The following is a 20,519-nucleotide window of genomic DNA, read 5'->3' as shown; positions in this document are numbered from 1 at the left end:
GGCCTGATTCCACTGTTGTGCTAGACATTCCTGTAAGGGACGCATTTGAAGGCGTGCGTAGGGTACTATGGAGATGCATGACGCCATCATGCCTAAGAGTTGCATGAACACTCTTGCGGGGAGAGAGTGTTGTGTTTGAAAGTTTTTGATGAGACTTTGTATGTTGGCTATCCTGGCTATGCTGGGATAAGCTACGGCTTTGGCTGTGTCTATGGTGGCTCCCAGGTATTGTTGTACTTGGGAGGGTTGTAGTTGAGATTTGGGATAGTTGATGGTAAATCCCAAGTTGTGTAGGGTTTGAATAGTGCGGTGAGTGTGGAGAACGCATTTGTCTAGAGTATTGGCTTTTATGAGCCAATCGTCCAGATAGGGGAAGACATGGATTTCTTGTCTCTTGAGATATGCTGCCACAACTGCCAAGCATTTGGTGAACACCCTGGGTGCAGTTGTTACTCCGAATGGGAGAACTGTAAACTGATAGTGCTGACCGTCTACCACGAATCGTAGATACTTCCTGTGAGCGGGATGCATAGGGATGTGAAAATATGCGTCCTTGAGGTCTAATGTGGCAAGGAAGTCTCCTTGTTGAAGTAATGGAAGGACCTGTTGGAGAGTGAGCATGTGGAAATTATCCGATTGTATGTACTGGTTTAGTAGTCTGAGGTCCAGTATGGGTCTTAAGGTTTTGTCCTTTTTGGGAATGAGGAAGTATAGGGAATATACTCCTGTGCCCTGATGTTGTAGTGGAACAGGTTCTATTGCGTGTTTTTGAAGCAAAGACTGTATTTCTTGTTTGAGGAGCGTGAGGTGGTGAGACGTCATGGGACGGTGCCTGGGTGGTATGTTTGGGGGTGGGTTTATGAGTTCGAGGCAGTAGCCAGATTGGATAATTTGTCTTACCCACCTGTCTGTAGTGATGGTATTCCAGACAGGTAGGAACTGTTGAAGTCTTCCCCCGACCGGAGTGGAATGGTCTGGGGGGAGTGATGGCAAGTCACTGTTTGGTGGCTGTAGAGGTGCGGGTATTGTTGTTGTTGCCCCGTCCTCGGCCTTTAGTATTGTTTCCCCGATAACCTCCTCTAAAATATCCTCTGTTAGGGGATGTTTGACCTGATGCTTTCAAGGTGGAAGAGTTGTCTGTTCCCACATTTTTGGAAGCTCCCCTATAAAAGGAGCGACAAAAGGAGCCTCTGGGTTGAGTAGACTGCAATGCTCCCATAGATTTGGCAGTCTCATTATCTTTCTTCATTTTTTCTAGGGCAGTGTCTACTGCAGGGCCGAATAGTTGCTCCTGATTAAAGGGTTGAGCAAGAATAGTGGTTTGGACTTCCGGCTTGAAACCAGAAATGCGCAGCCATGCGTGGCGTCTAAGTAATACGCTTGTGTTGACTGCCCTAGAGGCGGTGTCCGCTGCGTCTAATGCACATTTAATAGAGGCATTGGATATTAGTTTGCCCTCTTAGATGAGGTCAGTGGCCTGTGTTTTGAATGGTTCAGGCAGGTGTTGCAAGAGATCCTCTAGTTGATCATAATGGGCTCTATCATAACGAGCCAATAGGGCTTGTGTATTTGCGATACGCCAGTGGTTAGCCGCTTGAGCGGAAACCCTTTTGCCGGAAGCCTCCAGGAGTTTAGACTCTTTGTCTGGGGGTGGCGTGTCTCCGGTTGTTTGGGAGTTCGCCTGTTTTCTGGCATTTGATACGACTAGTGAGTCTAGGGGGAGTTGCGCCTTGATGTACGCAGGATCTTGTGGCGCCGGTCTATATTTTTTTTTCAATTCTGGGGTTAAGAACCCTGGCCCTGACAGGGTCTTTAAAAACCTCATTGGCATGCTTTATCACTCCCTTAATCATGGGTAGAATGTGGACTGTTTTCTGGGACTGCTCAAAAGTGTCGAGTAGAAAATCCTCCTCAGGAGTGTCGGTGTGCATGGTGACACCATGAAACGATGCTGCTCTGTTTATAAGCTGACCGAACCCTAAATGGTCATCAGGAGGGGCGGGTTTTGAGGGGTATGGAGTGGGGTCAGGGATATCAGGCATAGGGTAAGTCCAGTCATCTACTGGAGCTGTGTCCGGGATTATAAAGGGATCAGTAGGATAAGTAAAGAAATCTGGGTCTCCCCCTCCCCCTAAATCATCATCATCCTGTGGAGGTGGTGTGTGAGAAGGAGATGGTAGAGGTGAAGGCGGTGGGGGTGGGGGGGATGGAATAGGGGGTAATGTAGGAGAGGAAGGACGTATGGGTGAAGTAGCACAGTCCTTCTACTTTGGAGGTGCTGGAGGAGGTGTTGTGTCCAGCTTCCTTTTCTTGTAGGGCACCGCTGTGACATGTCCAGTTTTCGGATTTATGTAAATCCGTTTTTGTTTTGGATCAGGCCGAAAGAGTTCCTCACTGTCCGAAGGCGGCTTTGGCGCCGACTTTTTTGGTTCTTTATGGACTTGTTTTGGCACCGAGGATGTTTTGGGAGCCGAAGAACTTTTCAGTTCCGGTGGATTTTTCGGTGCCGAAGAACCTTTCGGTGCTGAAGGACCTTTCGGTGCCGACGAGCCTTTCGGTGTCGGTGGAGACCTCGGCGCCGAGTGACGTTTCGGGGCCGATGGAGATTTCGGTCTCGGAGCCTGCTTCGGTGCCGAAGGTATTATAGGCACAATCACATGAGGTTTGCTCGAGCCCGAGCCACCTGCAGGCTTACTTTTCTTCGGAGCCGGGCCCAAGGGCGGGGCTTCTGAAGATGTTTTTGGATCGCGACTGGGCCCAGTTGGCAGAGTCTTGACCAATGTCTTTTTGGGTGGTGTTGGGGTAGGGGGGCTGGTACTCACTGGCTGCCCCGGATCTGAATCGTCGGCCTCGGACACGATCTGGAGATCTTCGGAGTCATCGTCAGGGACATCCTGTGCAAAGATGTCTTCTGGTTCCGGAACCGGCTTGGCCATGATATGGCGTCGAGCTCTTCGGTCCCGGATAGTTTTCTTCGAACGGAATGCGGCGCAGGCTGGACAGCTGGATTCGTTGTGGTCTGGTGAAACGCACAAATTACAGACCTCGTGGTGATCGCTATGAGGGAACTTTGCTCCACATTGGGGGCATTTTTTAAAAGGTGTCCTTTCCATCAGCCGCGTCCGGAGTCGGTCCGATATGGTTTTCGACGTCGAGTTTTCAAATTTTGAGAGTTGTAGTGATTGCTAATAGTTTTCTGCTGGAGCGGAAAAAAGTTCATCCGAACCCAATGGCGGAAAAAACCAATCTGAGGATGGAGTGGATGCCCATGCGCACTGTTGTCCAGGGGAGGAGTCACCAATCTCGTGACCAAAGACTTATTCCGAAGACAACAACAACCTGCAATCATCCGAGCCCAACACCAGATGGCGATCTTATCCTTAGTGTGTGATCTGTAGCTCATATGCCTCGAACATTGAGTTATCGGATTAAAGGTAAGTACTCGACTGGCAGAGTTGAGGTTCTGGGCATAGACTCAGGGGTCCCGCAGGGTCAGGTAGGTACAGTTGGTTCACCCTCAGCAGCACAAGGGCGGCCGGGTGCAGAGAGAGTTAGGCCCAATGTTATCCTATGAGAGGTAGGGGGGGCCTTGGTTGGTGGCTGCTGACTAGCAGGCCACGCGGCTGTGGGAGCTGGGCCTCTGGTCACTTACTCAGGGCAAGTGGGGAAGTAGATAGGTGTAGAGGTTGCACTGCCAGGGCCACTCGGGCGGCTGGGTGCAGGGTGCTTTTGAGCCTTCGGGCGCTCAATTGATTTCAATGGGAAATCTCCGGGTTAGAAAAAGACTGCAAGCTCGGGGAAGAAGATTCTTCAGGTGCCACCACCACTTCGAGAGGTAAGTTGGGTAGTTGGAGGATAGGTAGGTACCCCGGGATTGGGCACAGGGGGCTGCGGGGTGCCGGGTGCAGGGGTGCATTTTGGTGTAGGGAAATCTTACCCTCTGTTGATCGCGGGTGGGGGGGGCACCTTGTTCTGAGGCTGCAGACTTCTTCAGGAGTGTCGAGGGAGGTACTTGGGTGCCGGACTTAGGGTCACAGTCGCCGTGGGTCGCCCTCGTGGTCTTTGCCCACTCCGGCACAGGCCAGGCTTGGCTGCTGCAGAGTGTGCTGGGTTCGCGGTCCGGGCTCCTGCACTATATAATGCATATGACCACTATGTACACTAGTACTGTAATGGGGATAAAGTACACCAACAATCTCTATGAGAATCCTGTTTATTGAGGATAATCAGAAGTAATATTATTTAGCATAGCAGGTCACACTGAATTGTTGCATTAGGGCTCTGCAAAGCCTCCATTCCGCAACAGGAACAGGCATTCCTGCATTACACATTTTAGTAGCAATACCTTTTCAACAGTATGTCCGTGAGAGTATGACGAACACTTTGCCGGATTTGATCTACGGACGGTTTGGGAGCAGGAGGGGTTGTAGGATGAACGTTACTAACTGACAACCGCTTTTCAGTTTTCTTCTTGTGTTCAAACTTCTCAAGTGTGCCTGAAATAAAAATACAAAGAAAATAACCATCCAAGTAGAAATAAAACTAAATGTTTCACAACATATTCAACTAAATGGATCCTCAATCTAATGAACTATAGCAAACTCTATTACAAACTTATTTGCAAATCTGCTATATTATGGCATGAGTAAACCACCACTTTAGAGCATACTGTAAATGTTAGTGGTGTCTACCTCCAAATCAGAAACATTTTCTTGAGAAAGTGGCAATATTTACATAAATGTGGTTCTCCCTGTAGTAACTAGCATTCATTCATAATTTAGATTTTAGAATAGCACCACAAAATATACAATTGTGGTGTGGTATATAGATATATATAAATTAACCTGATTCCTCTTACATCCAAGAAGGAGTCTGCACACGGGGCGCAAGTTGTCATCAACTTTACTGGGAAATTCAGCAGCTTGCATTAGGAACACGTTTCAGCCGTATTGTGCAGCCTTCGTAAACCTCTGAATACACCGGTTTGATTCATTTAAATTAGTTGGGCATGTAATTCCAATTAGAATGCCATAGTGGAAATACTCTTGCTCACTGCAATTCATTGTTCATTCAAACAGTCCCGGACTAGTGTCTCTTGAAATCACTTTGTGGCTATTGCCTACGAAGTGCGAGAGCATTTTATAGTTTACTGTGCAAATTACGCATTGTATTAAAACTTGGCTTTCATTTCAAGTTGCCGTAGATGTACCGTTATTTATCTATCTATCTATCTATCTATCTATCTATCTATCTATATATATATATTATCTACTGGCGGTCGCCAGTAGATAGTTATAGTTAGGACCGTGTTTCCATAGGAAATCTCAAAATTCTATTTTGAATAAATTTGGCGCCGGTTGACGAATCCTCGCGAAATTTTCAAAACTAATGGGGCGCTCCGTTCAGCTCCTACCCTGAAAGTCTCGGGGTGATTCGTCAAGCGGGGGCCGAGAAAAAAGGGGGGTCCCAAAACGCGTTTTCCCCATGCATTTTTCCATAGGACCTTTAGACACAGTTACAGCCCGAACGGCTGAACAGAATTACTTGAAATTTGGCAGAGAGTTAGCCATAAGGTCAAGGAAGTGCCTTTTGCAGGTCTGGTGTAAATCTGTTCAGTATTTCCTGAGAAAATAGCATTTAAAAGCATATCAATATCTATACGCGTGCAGGGTGCGCGCACGGTGCGCGCACCGTGCGAGCACCGTGGGAGCACCCTAACGTGTGCGAGCGTAATTCTGATTGGTGGTTACATGTTAGTCAACGTTCGAATCGGTCGAAATAAGGAAGTGTCGGCCGCCATTTTGTTTGTTTTCAGTGCGAGAGTGAAAAAGGAAGGTGGCGAACGTGAAAAGGGGGCAGGGTAGAGAGTTCCTGACCCCCTAGCCTTTGTCAGGGGGTCCCTGAAGGACCCCGAAGGCAAAAAAAAATTATTTATTTATTTTTTTAAATCGCGGGGGTGCGCGAACCGGTGAAAATAAAAAAAAATAAAAAAAAATTTAATACGTAGTTTATTGTAAAATAAATATATTAAAAAAATAATAATACATAAATAAATTAGCATTTAAAAAACCGTACAAATTCACTGAAAAAACCATAGGTTTCACACACGTTATAGTTAGGAATTAGCATTTAAAAAACCTTGCAAATTCACTTAAAAAACCATAGGTTTCACACATGTTATAGTTAGGTGGATATTTCACTCGTAAAAAACCAATGAAATTCCCCCATTATAGTTAGTTCAGATAACTATAACTCGCGCGACCGCCACTCTATCACAAGGATGATGTCATCAGTGATGTCATGAGTGATGCCACTGACCATGGCATGAGTGATGTAATATGTGACGTCATGAGCAGTGGATTGCGGGCGCGGGAGTTATAGTTATCTGAACTAACTATAACGGGGGAATATATATATATAACTGTAAAAATGGCAAAAGACTTTGTCCATTTCTATCTCGGCATGATTAGCACTGTGCTAGTCCTATGCTTAAAGGCTTTGATAGAAAAGCAGACATTTGAGGTGAGCAGATCTAGAGTGTCGCTGGTGTTGAGAGCGCTCTCTACAGGAGCTGCTTTCCACCTAAACTTGAGAACTACCCAGAGTTCTCTGCTTCTTTTTTGCATTATATATATACACACACACACACACACACACACACACACACACACACACACACACACACACACACACACACACACACACACACACACACACACACACACACACACACACACACACACACACACACACACACACACACACACACACACACACACACACACACACACACACACACACACACACACACACACACACACACACACACACACACACACACACACACACACACACACACACACACACACACACACACATATATATCAAATGCTACTTACCAGTATGCATCTGTTCTTGGCATGTACAGTTGCAGATCTACACACTGTGCATAGATCGCCATCTGGTGTTGGGCTTGGATGTTTGCAGTTGTTTTTCCTCTTGGAAAGTCTTTGGAAGTCACGAGGTATGTGACTCCTCCTTTGGATCGTATTGCGCATGGGCTTCGGCTCCATCCTCAGATTGTTTTTCGCCAGCAAGGAAATGATGGAGTGTAGTACGAAACAGTGAAGATGCCCATGTGTGTTGTATCTAAATAAGATAAACTGGAACAGATAAAGGTAGCCGGGGAGGCGGGTGGGTGTGTGTAGATCTGCAGCTCTACATGCCAAGAACAGATGCATACTGGTAAGTAGCATTTGCCATTCGAGGCATATGAGCTGCAGATTACACACTGTGCATAGATTATATAGCAGTACCCATCTTTAGCGGCGACCACCAGTATCTGTTGTAGTGGGTTGAAACAATGTCTTGAGTACAGCCTGGCCCACACTAGCTTGTTGCTTAGTTTGCACATCTACACAATAGTGTTTAGTTAAAGTGTGCGGTGTTGACCATGCAGCTGCTTTGGATGTTCCCTAAGAATGGCATGGAAGCCCCTATCTTACGTGTAGAGTGGGCTTTAGGGGGAACAGATAGCGTTCGTTTTGCTTTGTGGTAGCAAATCTGAATGCATTTGACAATCCACCTAGCTATCCCAGATTTGGAGATGGGGTTGCCTTTATGTGGTGGTGAGAAGGAAACGAAGAGTTGTTTGGTTTTACGAAAAGGTTGTGTTCTCTCGATGTAGTAGAGTAAGGCTCGTTTGACATCTAGTGTGTGGCGAGCTCTTTCTGCAACGGTTTGTGGTTGCGAGAAGAATACGGGTAGTTCCACAGATTGCTTTAGGTGAAAGGGAGAAATGACTTTAGGGAGGAATATTGGATTAGCACGGAGAACAACCTTATTATGGTGCATTTGCAGAAAAGGTTCTTGAATGGTGAGTGCTTGTATCTCACTGACTCTTCTGAGGGAAGTGATGGCTACAAGAAAAGCAGTTTTCCATGTTAGGAATTGAAGTTCACATTTGTGTAGAGGTTCAAAGGGAGGCCCCATTAGTCTGGTGAGAACGATGTTAAGGTTCCACACAGGTGAGGGTGGCACTCTGGGGGGAATTATTCTTTTGGGGCCTTCCATGAAGGCTTTTATGGCAGGTACTTTAAAGAGTGATAGGTGCTGCCTGTTTTGTAGGTAGGCTGCTATGGCTGCAAGGTGCAGTCGAATAGACGTGTAGGCTAGATTGCATCTCTGTAAGTGTAGTAAATAGCATATGATGTGTTGAATGGACACATCTAGGGGATTGAAGTTATTGCTGTGACAATAGACTACAAATAGTTTTCACTTGGCTGCGTAGCAAGCTCTAGTGGTAGGTCGTCTAGCTTCTCTAATGACGTTCATACAGTCTGGGGGGAGATTTAGGTAACCGAATTCTGGGATTTCAGGAGCCAGATTGCAAGGTTGAGCTGAGCTCGGTCCGGGTGTCTGATCTCTCCGTGGTTCGGGGTTAAGAGGTGTGGAGAGAGGTGTAACTTTTGGTGCGGTACTACGGATAGTTCCAGCAGTGTGGTGTACCACGGTTGTCTGGCCCAAGTCGGAGCTACTACGATTAGTGTGAGGGAATGTTGTTGTAGTTTGCGCACCACTAATGGAATGAGTGGGAGAGGCGGAAAAGCGTACGCAAATCTGCCTGACCAGTTCATCCATATCGCATTGCCTTTGGACAATGGATGTGGATACCTGGCGGCGCAGCTTGGGCATTTGGTGTTTTCTTGGGTGGCGAAGAGGTCTATCTGTGGATGCCCCCATATTTGAAAGTACAGGTGAAGAACTTGTGGATGAAGTTCTCACTCGTGGATCTGTTGAGTTTGTCTGCTCAGGAGATCGGCTATAGTGTTTTGGACTCCTGGGACATGTTGGGCTAGGAGAAAGATTTTTCGGGGTATGGCCCATCTCCATATGCTCTGTGCTAGCCGAGAGAGCTGTGGAGAGTGTGTGCCACCTAGTTTTTGTATATAGTACATGGCTGTCATGTTGTCTGTGCGGACTAGGACTGCCTTGCCTGAGATTTGTGTTTGAAAAGATTTTAGGGCTAAAAATATGGCTAGTAACTCCAGATGGTTGATGTGGAGTAACTTTTGTTGAGGTGTCCACCTGCCCTGCATGGTGTGATGTAGTAGGTGAGCTCCCCAGCCGGAGAGTGATGCGTCCGCTGTTAGTACTATCTGAGGAACCGGGTCCAGGAACGGTCATCATTTGGAAAGATTTTTGGTGGTCCACCACTGCAGAGAGCGATGGGTACGACCGTCTACCAACACCAGATCTGTCAATTGACCCTGGGCCTGGTTCCATTGGCGCGCTAAGCACTCTTGGAGAGGACGCATCTGGAGTCTTGCGTGAGGTACTATGAATATGCAAGAGGCCATCATTCCTATCAGTTGCATGAACACTCGAGCTGGAAGACTGTGTTGTGGCTGAAATTTGGCGTGCAGAGCCTGAATGCTTGTTATCCTGGCAGGACTGGGGTAGGCTAGCGCTCTGGAGGTGTCTATGGTGGCACCGAGGTATTGTTTTACGTGGGAGGGTTGCAGATGGGACTTTGCGTGGTTTACTGTGAAGCCCAGTTCGTGAAGTAGCTGGATAGTGGCGTGCGTGTGTTGTACACACTGGTTGTATGAGCTGGCTTTTATTAGCCAGTCGTCTAGGTATGGGAAGACATGGATGTGTTGTCTCCGCAGGTGTGCGGCCACTACTGCTAGGCACTTGGTATATACTTGTGGTGCTGTGGTGACTCCGAATGGGAGCACTTTGAATTGATAGTGTTGGCTGTCCACCACAAATCTGAGGAACTTCCTTTGAGCGTTGTGAACAGGAATGTGGAAATAGGCGTCTTTGAGGTCTAAAGTGGCCAGGAAATCGTATTGCGAGAGCAGGGGAAGTACCTGCTGGAGTGTGACCATGTGAAAATGGTCTGAGTGGATATATTGGTTCAGGGGCCTGAGGTCTAGGATGGGCCTTAGCGTGTCGTCCCTTTTTGGTATGAGAAAATATAGGGAGTAAACCCCTATATTTTGTTGGTTGATAGGAACTAGTTCTATTGCCCCCTTTTGTAGGAGGGAGATTACCTCCTGCTTTAGTAGTGTTAAATGTTCTTGTGACATTGGGCGTTGTTTGGGTGGAATGTTTGGGGGGGTAGATGTTAGTCCGAATTATTTGTGTTACCCATTTGTCTGAGGTGATGGTAGTCCAGACAGGAAGGAAATTGTGGAGTCTGCCCCCGACCGGAGTTGGATGGTCTGGGGGGAGTGGATGGAAGTCATTGGGTAGGGGTGGAGGCAGAGCGGGAGGTGTTTGTCTTGCCTCTGCCTTTATTATTGTTGCCTCTGTAGCCGCCTATTAGGTAACCCCTTGTAAAGGTGGATTGGGTAGGGGCTTTATAGGAAGTGGAAGCAGTGTCAGAGGAGTAGCCTCTGGATGTGCTTCGAAAGGAAGAGCGGCGAAAAGAACACCTGGGAGGGTGCGATTGTAAGGCTCCCATAGATTTCGCCATATCTGAGTCTTTCTTCATTTTTTCCAGGGCCTCATCTACTTTAGGGCCGAACAGATGTTCCTGGTCAAAAGGGTGGTTCAGGATGGAAGCTTGCACCTCTGGTTTGAAACCTAAAATCCTTAGCCAGGCATGGCGATGGAGGACGACGCTGGTGTTAATTGCCCTAGAGGCGGTGTCAGCTGCATCTAGGGCACAGCGGATGGAGGTATTGGTAATGGTTTTGCCCTCCTGAATTAACTCTTTTGGCTCTATTTTTATATTTGTCAGGGAGGTGTTGCATTATGGCTTCTAGTTCCTCATAATGTGCCCTGTCATATCTTGCCAGAAGCGCTTGTGTATTTGCGATGCGCCATATGTTGGCAGCCTGGGATGCAGTGCACTTGCCAGATGCGTCCAAGAGTTTTGACTCTTTATCAGGTGGTGGTGCCTCGCCTGATGCTTGGGAGTTTGCTCGCTTTCGTGCTGTAGACACTACTAGGGAATCTAGTGGTGCTGGCCCTCTGATGTAGGCGGGATCTGTAGGGGCGGCTTTATATTTTTTGTCTATGCGAGGGTTGATGACCCTGGCTCTGACTGGATCTTTAAAGACCTCTGGCGCGTGCTTGATAACTCCTTTGAGCATGGGCAGGATGGAGGTGGGGCTGTGTGTCGTGTCGAAAGTATCAAGGAGGAAGTCCTCCTCCACGGGGTTGGTATGGAGATCCACACCGTGGTAGTGTGCAGCCCTCTGGAGTAGGTAGTTGAACCCCAATGAGTCTTCTGATGGGGATGGTCTCGAAGGGTAGAGATCATCCTGTGGGACGTTAGGAATGTCAGGAATGTTATAGTCGTCCCATGGGTCTGGGGAGCCTGTAGGAGTGGGGTCCCCTGTAGGTTGGTCATGGGGCTCGTCCCCTATGTCATCATAGATAACATCATTGTCATCATCCGGAGAGGGTGTGGGGGAATGATGAGGTGGGGGGGGGGAGAAGGAGGAGGTGGTGGAGGAGGGGGCGAAGGTATTCTCAAAGGGGAGGTAGCAAAGTCTTTCCTCTTTGGAGGTGGAGCTGGGGCAGGCTTGTCCAGCTGTCTCTTTTTGATTCTGAGCATCAAATGTCCAGTCTAACGATCTTTGACCAGTGTTTTTTGCAATGGACCAGGCTTAAAAAGTTCTTCAGAGAGTGGCCTGTCCGTCGGCGCCGAAGGCATCGGGCCGTAGGTTTTTTTGTTTTAGAGTCTGCACTAGTCCGCTGTTTTGAACTATGCGGCTTTGAAAGGGCTGGTTGGTTACTCGGCTCCGAGATGGTTTTCAGCTTCGAGATATGGGTGTCGGTGGCCTTGTGTTTTTTGCTCGGTTCCGGGGACGGTGTCGGTACCGAGGAGCTGGTGCTGGTTTTCGGCGCCGAGTGCTTCAGTATGGAGCTCGGTGCCGAGGAGGAGGCCATTTTCTTTTTTGGCGTCGATGCGGAGGAGTGTTTCTCAGCACAGACGGTGGGCTGGCTCGAGCCCGAGCCGCCGGAAGGCTTAATAGGCTTCTTTACCGGTCCCGAAGGTGCGGTGTTGGAAGCAGTGTTCTTGGTCGTGCCTAGGCTCGGAGGCGAAGGCGTGACCGAAGCCTTTTTGGATGCCACGGAGGGTATGGGGTGGGGGTGGATTTCGGTACTCACGACCCTCTGTGCTGGAGTGATGTCCTCCACATCTGAATCGTCGGCTTCGGAGGCGCTGACGAGGCCCTCGTCGGTGTGTTGTCCTTTTGGAGCGTCGACGCCTTCTCCGAAGATGTCGTCTGGGATCGCCGTCGACGAGTGTACCATAGTTCTTCGTGCCCTTCGGTCTCGAATGGTTTTCTTGGACCGGAAGGATTTGCACGCCGGACAGTCTCTAGCCTCGTGTTCAGGGGAGAGGCAGACGTTGCATACTTCGTGGAGATCGGTGTTGGGGAATTTGGACCCACATCGAGGGCACTTTTTGAAGGGAGTCCTTTCCATTAGCAGGACCAGAGCTTGGTTAGGCCCGAAGGCCGTCATCGACGACTGGAATCGAAGGTCTTGATCGATGAGAGCCGCGTCGAGTGTGGCGATTGCGATCAAAACCAATACCGCGAAAAAGGGGGGAGGTTTGCACGTCGATTGGAGAACTGGAAACTGTTCGGAACCGGAGCGCAATTACTCACTTCACCCGCGCCGTCTAACTCACAGCGGGTGCCTCCGGACAGGGGGTGAATCCGTCAGTGTTACACAACAACTATGCTACGAATTTCGGAGCACTTTCGGGAGTTCAGGTAAGATTTATTTTCGGTAAATGCATTTCGGCATCGGCCTTCATCAGTACGAATAAATCCATATCATGAACACAGCATGGGGTTGTAAACGCATCAATGTCTGTCCTTATTGGTGGGGTTTCTGACAACTCTGATTGGCGGCATTTCCTGTGTCAAGGGTGTGTCTCTCAGGGAACTGATGGCCTCAATGTCCCACAATGCAACATTTGCTTCAATTCATTGTGTCCTAATCGGCGTCTTTCAATGCCGTAACTGTTCCCTTACATCTCGTCGTCAATGAAGTTGCCCCATATATATCTTACAAAGTTAGACCACATGTACACTGTTGCTAAGCTGTACTGCCTTGCCTCATTTCTTTTTTCCTTCTGGTCTGCCTTTTGTTTCAAACTCTCCATTCACCTGAGGAACTCTGCATTTGAACAATGGGGGTCCATAGGGCACATGGGCTCTTGTATCCAAAGGACAATCCCACCCAAAGGCGATGGTGGCTAACTTAAAGCTTCCTCATACCAGAGTGACCGCTAGTTGATGTCCGCTAGTTATAGTTCAATAGTGCTGGCTTTTTTTCCCTGCACCACGGGGGATAACCTTTAAACACAGAAAGAAGTGGGTGGATAGAAGAGTTGGAGCGAGGAGGAATGTGTGTGCTTGGCCTTTAATTGCCAGGTTATAGCATCAAATGGCTGTTTCGAGCATGACTTGGGTCTATTTGAGATACTGAAAATGACTACAGGTTTAACTTCCTCATCAGTGGACTGACAAACATGTCTCACATTTTCTCCCTCTCCAATGATGCAGGTATACAGAGAACTGATTTCACATTTAATCCCTTGCCAAATAATTTGTCCTGCTTTATACACACACCTACTCTTACTCTTTTGTGTGCTGCGTGGTCTGGTGCCTAGCAGCAGGTAAGTGGATTATTATGTGATGTGGTTGTGGGACCTCACCATGTAATAAGGTGTGTTACAGAGCAGTGAGAATTAGTCAAAGGACAAGTGCTAAAGTATTGAGAAGTATCAAAACAAAAATAAGTAAGAGAACCAACACAATAAAGAAATATCTTCAATTAGACACTGAAAATGGCAAAATGTATGAAAGAAAACAGGAGATACGTTTTTTCAAAGGAAGGTACATTCATTTTTTAAAAAAATGTAATTACTTGGATGGGCCACAGCGGGACGGGGGCCAGTCGAACAAGTTACTTACCTTCAGTAACGATATATCTGTAAGAAACATAGGTTAGTTATAGATTCCTTACCTTAGAATTACCCCCAGGCGTCAGACTGGATCCGGGAAGTTTTTCGTCAGCAGTACCCCTGCGCGTCGAAAGGTGGCGGTGGTCGGCTCCGCGTTCGTCATTGGCGTCGTGGTCACCGGGATGAGGTTTCGATAGCTACATAGACGCCGCCCTCGCACGATGACGTCAGTTCTGTACACAACTTTCCACGCCAGAAGCGTAGAGCCATGCAAGACACTGTTCACTGGTGCACAAAACAAGGGCCCTGAAAGGAAGTCCTTAACCGTAGAAGTCAGTTCGCAGAATGGGGAGGATGGGTGGGGCGGTAAGGAATCTATAACTAAGCTATGTTTCTTACAGATATATCGTTACCGAAGGGAAGTAACAAGTTCATCTGAAAGAAAGAGTTAGTTATAGATTCCTTACCTTAGAATAGATAGCCCAGCAATACCAACCCCGGAGGTGGGTCTGCGAACCAAGTTCACACCAGATAGTCCTGGAGAACAGAACGGCCAAAGAAGCTGTCTCGCCGGACTTGGCTGTCCAGGCAGTAGTGTCTCGTGAACGTGTGCAGCGATGCCCACGTAGCTGCCTGACAGATGTCATTAAGGGGGACTCCATGTGGTAGCTGCCATCACAGTGGTGGAATGGGCGCGCAACCCCACTAGAGGCTCCTTCTTTGCCAAGGAATAACAAGCTTTGATGCACAAAACAACCCATCTAGAAATGGTCCGGAAGAACAGTCAGAAAAGGAGGCTTAGAAGAAAGTGCTTGGATCTCACTCACCTTGTGCGCAGAGGTGATGGCCACCAGAAAAGCAGTTTTTAAGGTCAGAATCCTGAGATGACAGTTATGTAGCGACTCAAAGGGAGCGCACATTAGCTATGTAAGAACCAAGTTCATTTCCCACTGGGGCATTACCAAGGGAACAGGAGGAAAAAGATGAGTAATGCCCTTAAGGAAGCGATTTACAACAAGGGACTTGAAAAGAGAAGGCTGATCAGGAAGCCTAAGGTAGGCTGAAATGGCAGAGAGGTAGCCTTTTACAGTGCCTAGAGCAGAGCCCTGCTGGGACAAAGAAAGAAGGAACAAGGGAACCTCAGAAAGAGGGGCAGGAAAGGGTATCCACAGCCTTTTCTGTGCACCATGTCACAAATTTGTTCCATCTGCAGGCGTATACAGTCTTAGTGGAGGGACGCCTGGCTGCCAAGATAACATCACAGACTTCGGAAGGCAGGTCAAACAACATCAACTGCCACCACTCAAGTCTGGACAGGTTCGGGTGGAGGGCCATCCTCTGCTGCTGCGACAGAAGATCCTCCCGAAGAGGCAGTCTGATGGGAGGATCTATGGCCATGTGATCTCGGGATACCAGACTCTTCGTGCCCAATCCGGAGCCACAAGAATGACTTGGGCCCGGTCGCGCTTGATCTTCTTCAGCACTCTGGGCAGAAGTGGTCAAGGCGGAAAGACATATAGAAGACCACAACTCCACTCGTGACGAAGAGCGTCGCCTAGCGAGTGCCGCCTTGGAAATTCCAACAAGCAGAACTGTTGACACTGCTGTAAGAAACTGGCTCTATATATACTGCATCAAAGTGAGGTACAGTGTGTATAGAGTCCAAGAGTCCCCAAAGGTAGGCAGAGGTTAAAGTTAGATAGAACCTTACTCTCTGATAGTGGTAGCTTGGTCGAGCAGTAAGGCAGAATCAGAGGACAGTGTAAAGCATTTGATGTACACACTCAGTCAGCAAATTAATTCACACACTCAAGAACTGAACTCTAGGCCAATTGTGTTTGTATAACAATATACTGTTGTTTATTTTTAGACCCAAGCAAGCCTGGTACAGGTAAGAATTAAATACTTTTTTGTAATAAGTTACTGGATATAGAACAGTTTGAAAATGCAATAGAAATTGTACTTTGTTCGATTTACAGGGGAGCAGTAGTATGCAACACTTAGCAAATACAGTACAATAAAATGAATAGGCTCGTTCAGTAAATTGCAAGTAAGTTACATTTTACGTTACTTTTCTAACTCAGTGCTGGATACCTAGATTCAACACTGGGATATTTAATAGAAACAGGTAAGTAATTACGTTGTGGTTATTCGCATGGTTTTTAAACAATATTTTCAGTTTTCAAAACTCCATACTTTGAAACTTTTTGGAGCAGTACACCTACCAATGTCCCCCGACGGGTATCCCCCTGGGACAGCCACCTGCGCAACTGATGCGGAGGCGGTAATGGGGTTCTTGCTTATGTTACACTTTGGGGAGGGCGGGTGGGCGCATAATTCTGGCAAGTTGGGGTTGCTGCAGTGGGAGGGGGGGATGTTATGTTTTAAGTTTGACAGTCATATCACACAGATTTTTTGCTGGTGTCTTGGAGGCGGTATCAGGTGCTTCAAGGTGCGCATACATCATGCATAGTCAAGACTGGATTTCACATTGAGTGTGGGACGTGGAGGGACATTCGGTGTGGGTCCCTTGTAGGTTGATGGCACATGCTTCAATAGATGGCGGATAGTGAAGCCGGAGCATTGACTATTCTTACCTGGAATGTAAGAGGAAGAAGTGGCACATAATAGCATATCTGGACAGGCACAGGATACATATAGCTATGCTGCAGGAGACGCACTTTGATCCCCACCAACTGAACACCTTTGCAGGCAAATGGGTGGGCTATAGGCTCTTCTCTTCCTACTCCTCCTATGCGAGGGGTACTGCTATCCTGGTTAAGAAACAGATCCCATTTCAGCTTGTGGGTACCGCCTGTGATCCGCAGTGCCGCTACTGTCTGATGTGGGGAAGATTGGGATCGGAATCAGTCACACTAGCCTGTTGCTATGGGCCTAATGTAGATACCCCGGAGTTTTTTACATCCCTATGGGCCAGGATATTTGATATAGGCTCTAGCCATATTATTTGGGGGGGGGGGGGGGGGGGGGGGGAAGACTTCAATGTAACATGTGACCCCGGTCAGGACAGGTCATACCCTGCCCCTCATCACTGCACCAAGGCGGGCGCGGCTCTTCAGGATATTGTGGTGGCCTACCACTTGCTGGACGCTTGGCGGCATGCACACCCACCCACACGCTAGAGAGGGAACGCATTATACGGCAAAGGCGGCGTCATGGGCCCGCCTGAATTATTGGTTGTTGTCCCGGGGGTTGGGGCCTGCGATAGTTTCAGTGCAGCATCTGGCTAGAACGTATTCAGATCATGCCCCAGTTAAGATCACGTTGGCATCTGCAGATTTTTATGCCCCGCGCAGAGCTTGGCGTTTGCACGCTCTTATTTTATTGGATACCGTTTTTCAGGCGGAGCTACGGGAAGAGATACAGGATTTCTTTGTTCGTAACAAGGGCTCGGTGGACAGTGTGGAGACTATCTGGGAGGCGTTTGAGGCCACTCTCCGGGGGTTCTGCATCGCTAAGGGGGCAGGAGTGCTTAAAGACATAGTTCATACACTGAATAATTTGGAGGGGGAGCTTAGATCGCTGGAAGCACAATTGGCGGTGAGCCCAAGTAGAGCTGCCCAACTCGAATTCAGAAAAACACTATCGGCATACATGGATGCTGCGCAGAAGGAGACTCGGTTCTGGGGGAGGTTCTGGGTGGCGCGCTGTTTCGTAGAGGGAGGCAGACCCGGTAAGGCCCTAGCACAAGTAATAAGAAAGGACCGGCATTGTGGGTGTGTGTTAGAGGTGGAGGACTCGGACGGCATGGTTCATGGTGATACTCCCCATATTCTTCAGGCTTTCACACATCATTACGCCCAGCTGTACACCACTCAGAGGGACGGCGTCTTGGACTTGGACAGTTTTTTGGACGATGTGGCGCTGGGCTGGCTGACCGATAGGCAACGAGAGTTCTTATGTGCACCATTTGAGCTGGATGAGGTCAGGGATGCCATAATGAGTATGCAGTCTGGGAAATGCATCCCCATAGATTTCTACAAAATATACATTGATCTCATGGCCCCATCCTACGGGAGGTGTATGAGGAATTGCTAGAGGTTGGCTGCCTCCCGGCGTCTATGAGGGAGGCCATCATTGTCTCCCTTTTGAAGCCAGGGATGTCACCCCGGAAGTGCGACTCCTACAGACCGCTATCTCTCCTCAACTGCGATGCTAAAATCTTAGCCAAACTAATTGCCACCCGACTGAGTCTACTCATGGAGAATCTGATTATCCCGGATCATGAGGGCTTCGTGCCAAGAAGAGCCACCTCTCATAACTAGCGAACGCTTTTTACTGTACTAAACAATGTCTCACCGGAGTTACCGATGGCCGTGTTTTTTTTTTTAGACGCCACCAAGGCGTTCGATTCCATAGAATGGGATTATATTTTCGGGGTTATGATGCGGATGGGATTCCCACCACTCTTCTTATCTTGGATCCGGCTGTTATATAACACGCCGGTCGCTAAAGTACTCATTAATGGGCAAACGTCGCAGGCCTTCCATATCACCAGAGGCACAAGGCAGGGTTGCCCGTTGTCCCCACTGCTTTTTGCCCTGGCAACAGAGCCGCTGGCGGCGCGATTGAGACAGCGACATAATGACAAGGTTCTGCGGTGCAATATGCGGCAGATCCTGATATCATTATATGCCGACGATATCACGCTCTATATCCCGGACCCACAACAACATTTGAACCCGATATTACGAGAACTTATAACTTTCGGGGTGCTGTCGGGGATTTGAATCAATTGGGGGAAATCCTGTATCTACCCGCTGACGGCGGTTACGGGGCGGTTCCCGTTAGATTACCCATTAGAGTGGTGCGAGGAAGAGCTGCGATATCTAGGTATTCGGGTCACGAAAGATAGGGAGGAACTCATGCGTTTGAATTATGGCACCACAATGACTCGTATAACCGAAAATATTAGTCGCTGGATAGCCCTCCCCCTCTCTCTGGCGGGGCGGGCTTCCCTTATTAAAATGGTGATCCTCCCTCAACTACTTTATTTATTTTTAAACATCACGTATCACCCTGTTTTGATTTTTTTTCAAGACACTTCGTTCTGAATTGACGCGCCTGGTATGGGGGGGGGGGGGGGGGGGGGCAACTGCCGAGGCTGCAATGGGAGGTGCTCACTCGTTAGTACGCACAGGGAGGGTTCGGAATACCGAATTTTGAGCTCTACTATCTTAGTGTGCAAGCTCACTATGCGTGGTTTTGGGTGAAGCAGCCGCGGTATATGCCGCAAGTAGCGGCTGAGCATTGGCTCGCGCATCCCATCCCATTAGAGGGGGTACTATATGACTTGAGCACACCTAGAGATCGTAATCAGACCACACTCACCTGCACTGCTTCGGCCTGACAGCGTATTGGGCGCATGCTGAATGTAACTCTGCTTTATTCCTCTTTGCTGCCTCTTAGTTATCATCCGAGCATACTCCTGCTTCTTCCAAGGCCTACAGCAGACTCCGATGGATGTCTTTATCTATATTCGCCTCAGGCATGGAATTTGGTCATTAACTCCAGACTTTCCTGCGGAGCCGCAGACCCTAGCTCCGCTTCAAATTATGCTCAAAAGCACGACGTGCAAGCGACTGGTCTCCCTACTATATCGGACGGTGCATGCGCAGAATTTGCTTCCGGCTGCGCCTTCCTGTGGGCGCTGGGGCGATGAACTGGGCTTCGCCCTATCAGACGAACAATGGGAATATTGTAGTTTGCAAACTGAGAGGGTGTCGGCTAGCAGCAGGCTCTGTATACTCCATTATACGTTTTTACACAGACTGTATTCGGACAGCTATGAAAGGTGTCGGGCTCCTAGGGCGGATTTCCTGCACCTGGCATGGGACTGCCCGAGGGTGCGCGAATTTTGGGGGCACGTCTTTGAAGCATTAGCTCTGATGACGAATACAGAGATGGAACCCACACCGTTGATGGCGCTACCAGGGTATGTTAAGCTTGTTCCTGCTGCGATTCGCAAGTTTGTTGCTCTTGCCCTTCTCATGGTAAAGAGACGGGTGGCTTGTCGCTGGGGAAGAGGGCGGGCGCCCAAGTTTAAGGACTGGATTGACGATTTAGTGATTTGCCAAGAACGACTTGCCACATATGCCGAAATGCTCCCTGTTTCCTCTAGGCCTAGAGATATCTGGGCCTCCTTAACCTGCTATCTACTATCCCATCCCCATGGACCTGGCTTCTCTGACGCAGCTGAGGCTACGCACTGAAGATTCCTCCGGTTCTGTTAGTGTCTGGGACGACCCTCCAGGGATCTCTAAATTACACATTTGGGCAGAAGATATTCGGGTGTCCAGGGGGGGTTGGTGGTACAGATTTATTTGGGGAGAGGGGAGGCCATCCTAGTGTGCGGTGAGGTGGGAATGGCTACCCTCAGGAGAAGAAGGGGACGGATATGCTACCATGGTGGAATGAGTGGTCTCTGGCCATTAGTAATAGTTGGGTCCCTTATCATACTGCCAGGTCCGCGCACACCTGGGGTGGACGCCTATCCCACCGCATGGTTCAAGGGTCACAAAGTAAGGCATAGTCGATAGAGGAGGATGGCAAATAG

At 48.5% G+C, this 20,519-nt stretch overlaps 1 protein-coding gene across 2 annotated transcripts in view; it reads right to left on the bottom strand.

Annotated features, from left to right (window-relative positions):
* PHF3 (PHD finger protein 3) overlaps window positions 1–20,519 on the bottom strand; it is a 640,592-nt gene that overhangs the window by 440,114 nt on the left and 179,959 nt on the right. For both annotated transcript variants that reach the window (XM_085610899.1, XM_085610900.1), the window contains one exon: window positions 4,346–4,496. In XM_085610899.1, the coding sequence (XP_085467025.1) occupies window positions 4,346–4,496 (151 nt within the window). The remainder of the gene's footprint in view (window positions 1–4,345; window positions 4,497–20,519) is intronic.

This window comes from Triturus cristatus, chromosome 6 (genome assembly GCF_964204655.1).
Source record: "Triturus cristatus chromosome 6, aTriCri1.1, whole genome shotgun sequence".
In the NCBI taxonomy this organism is placed as follows: domain Eukaryota; kingdom Metazoa; phylum Chordata; class Amphibia; order Caudata; family Salamandridae; genus Triturus; species Triturus cristatus.
This window is presented reverse-complemented; position numbering and strand designations above follow the sequence as displayed.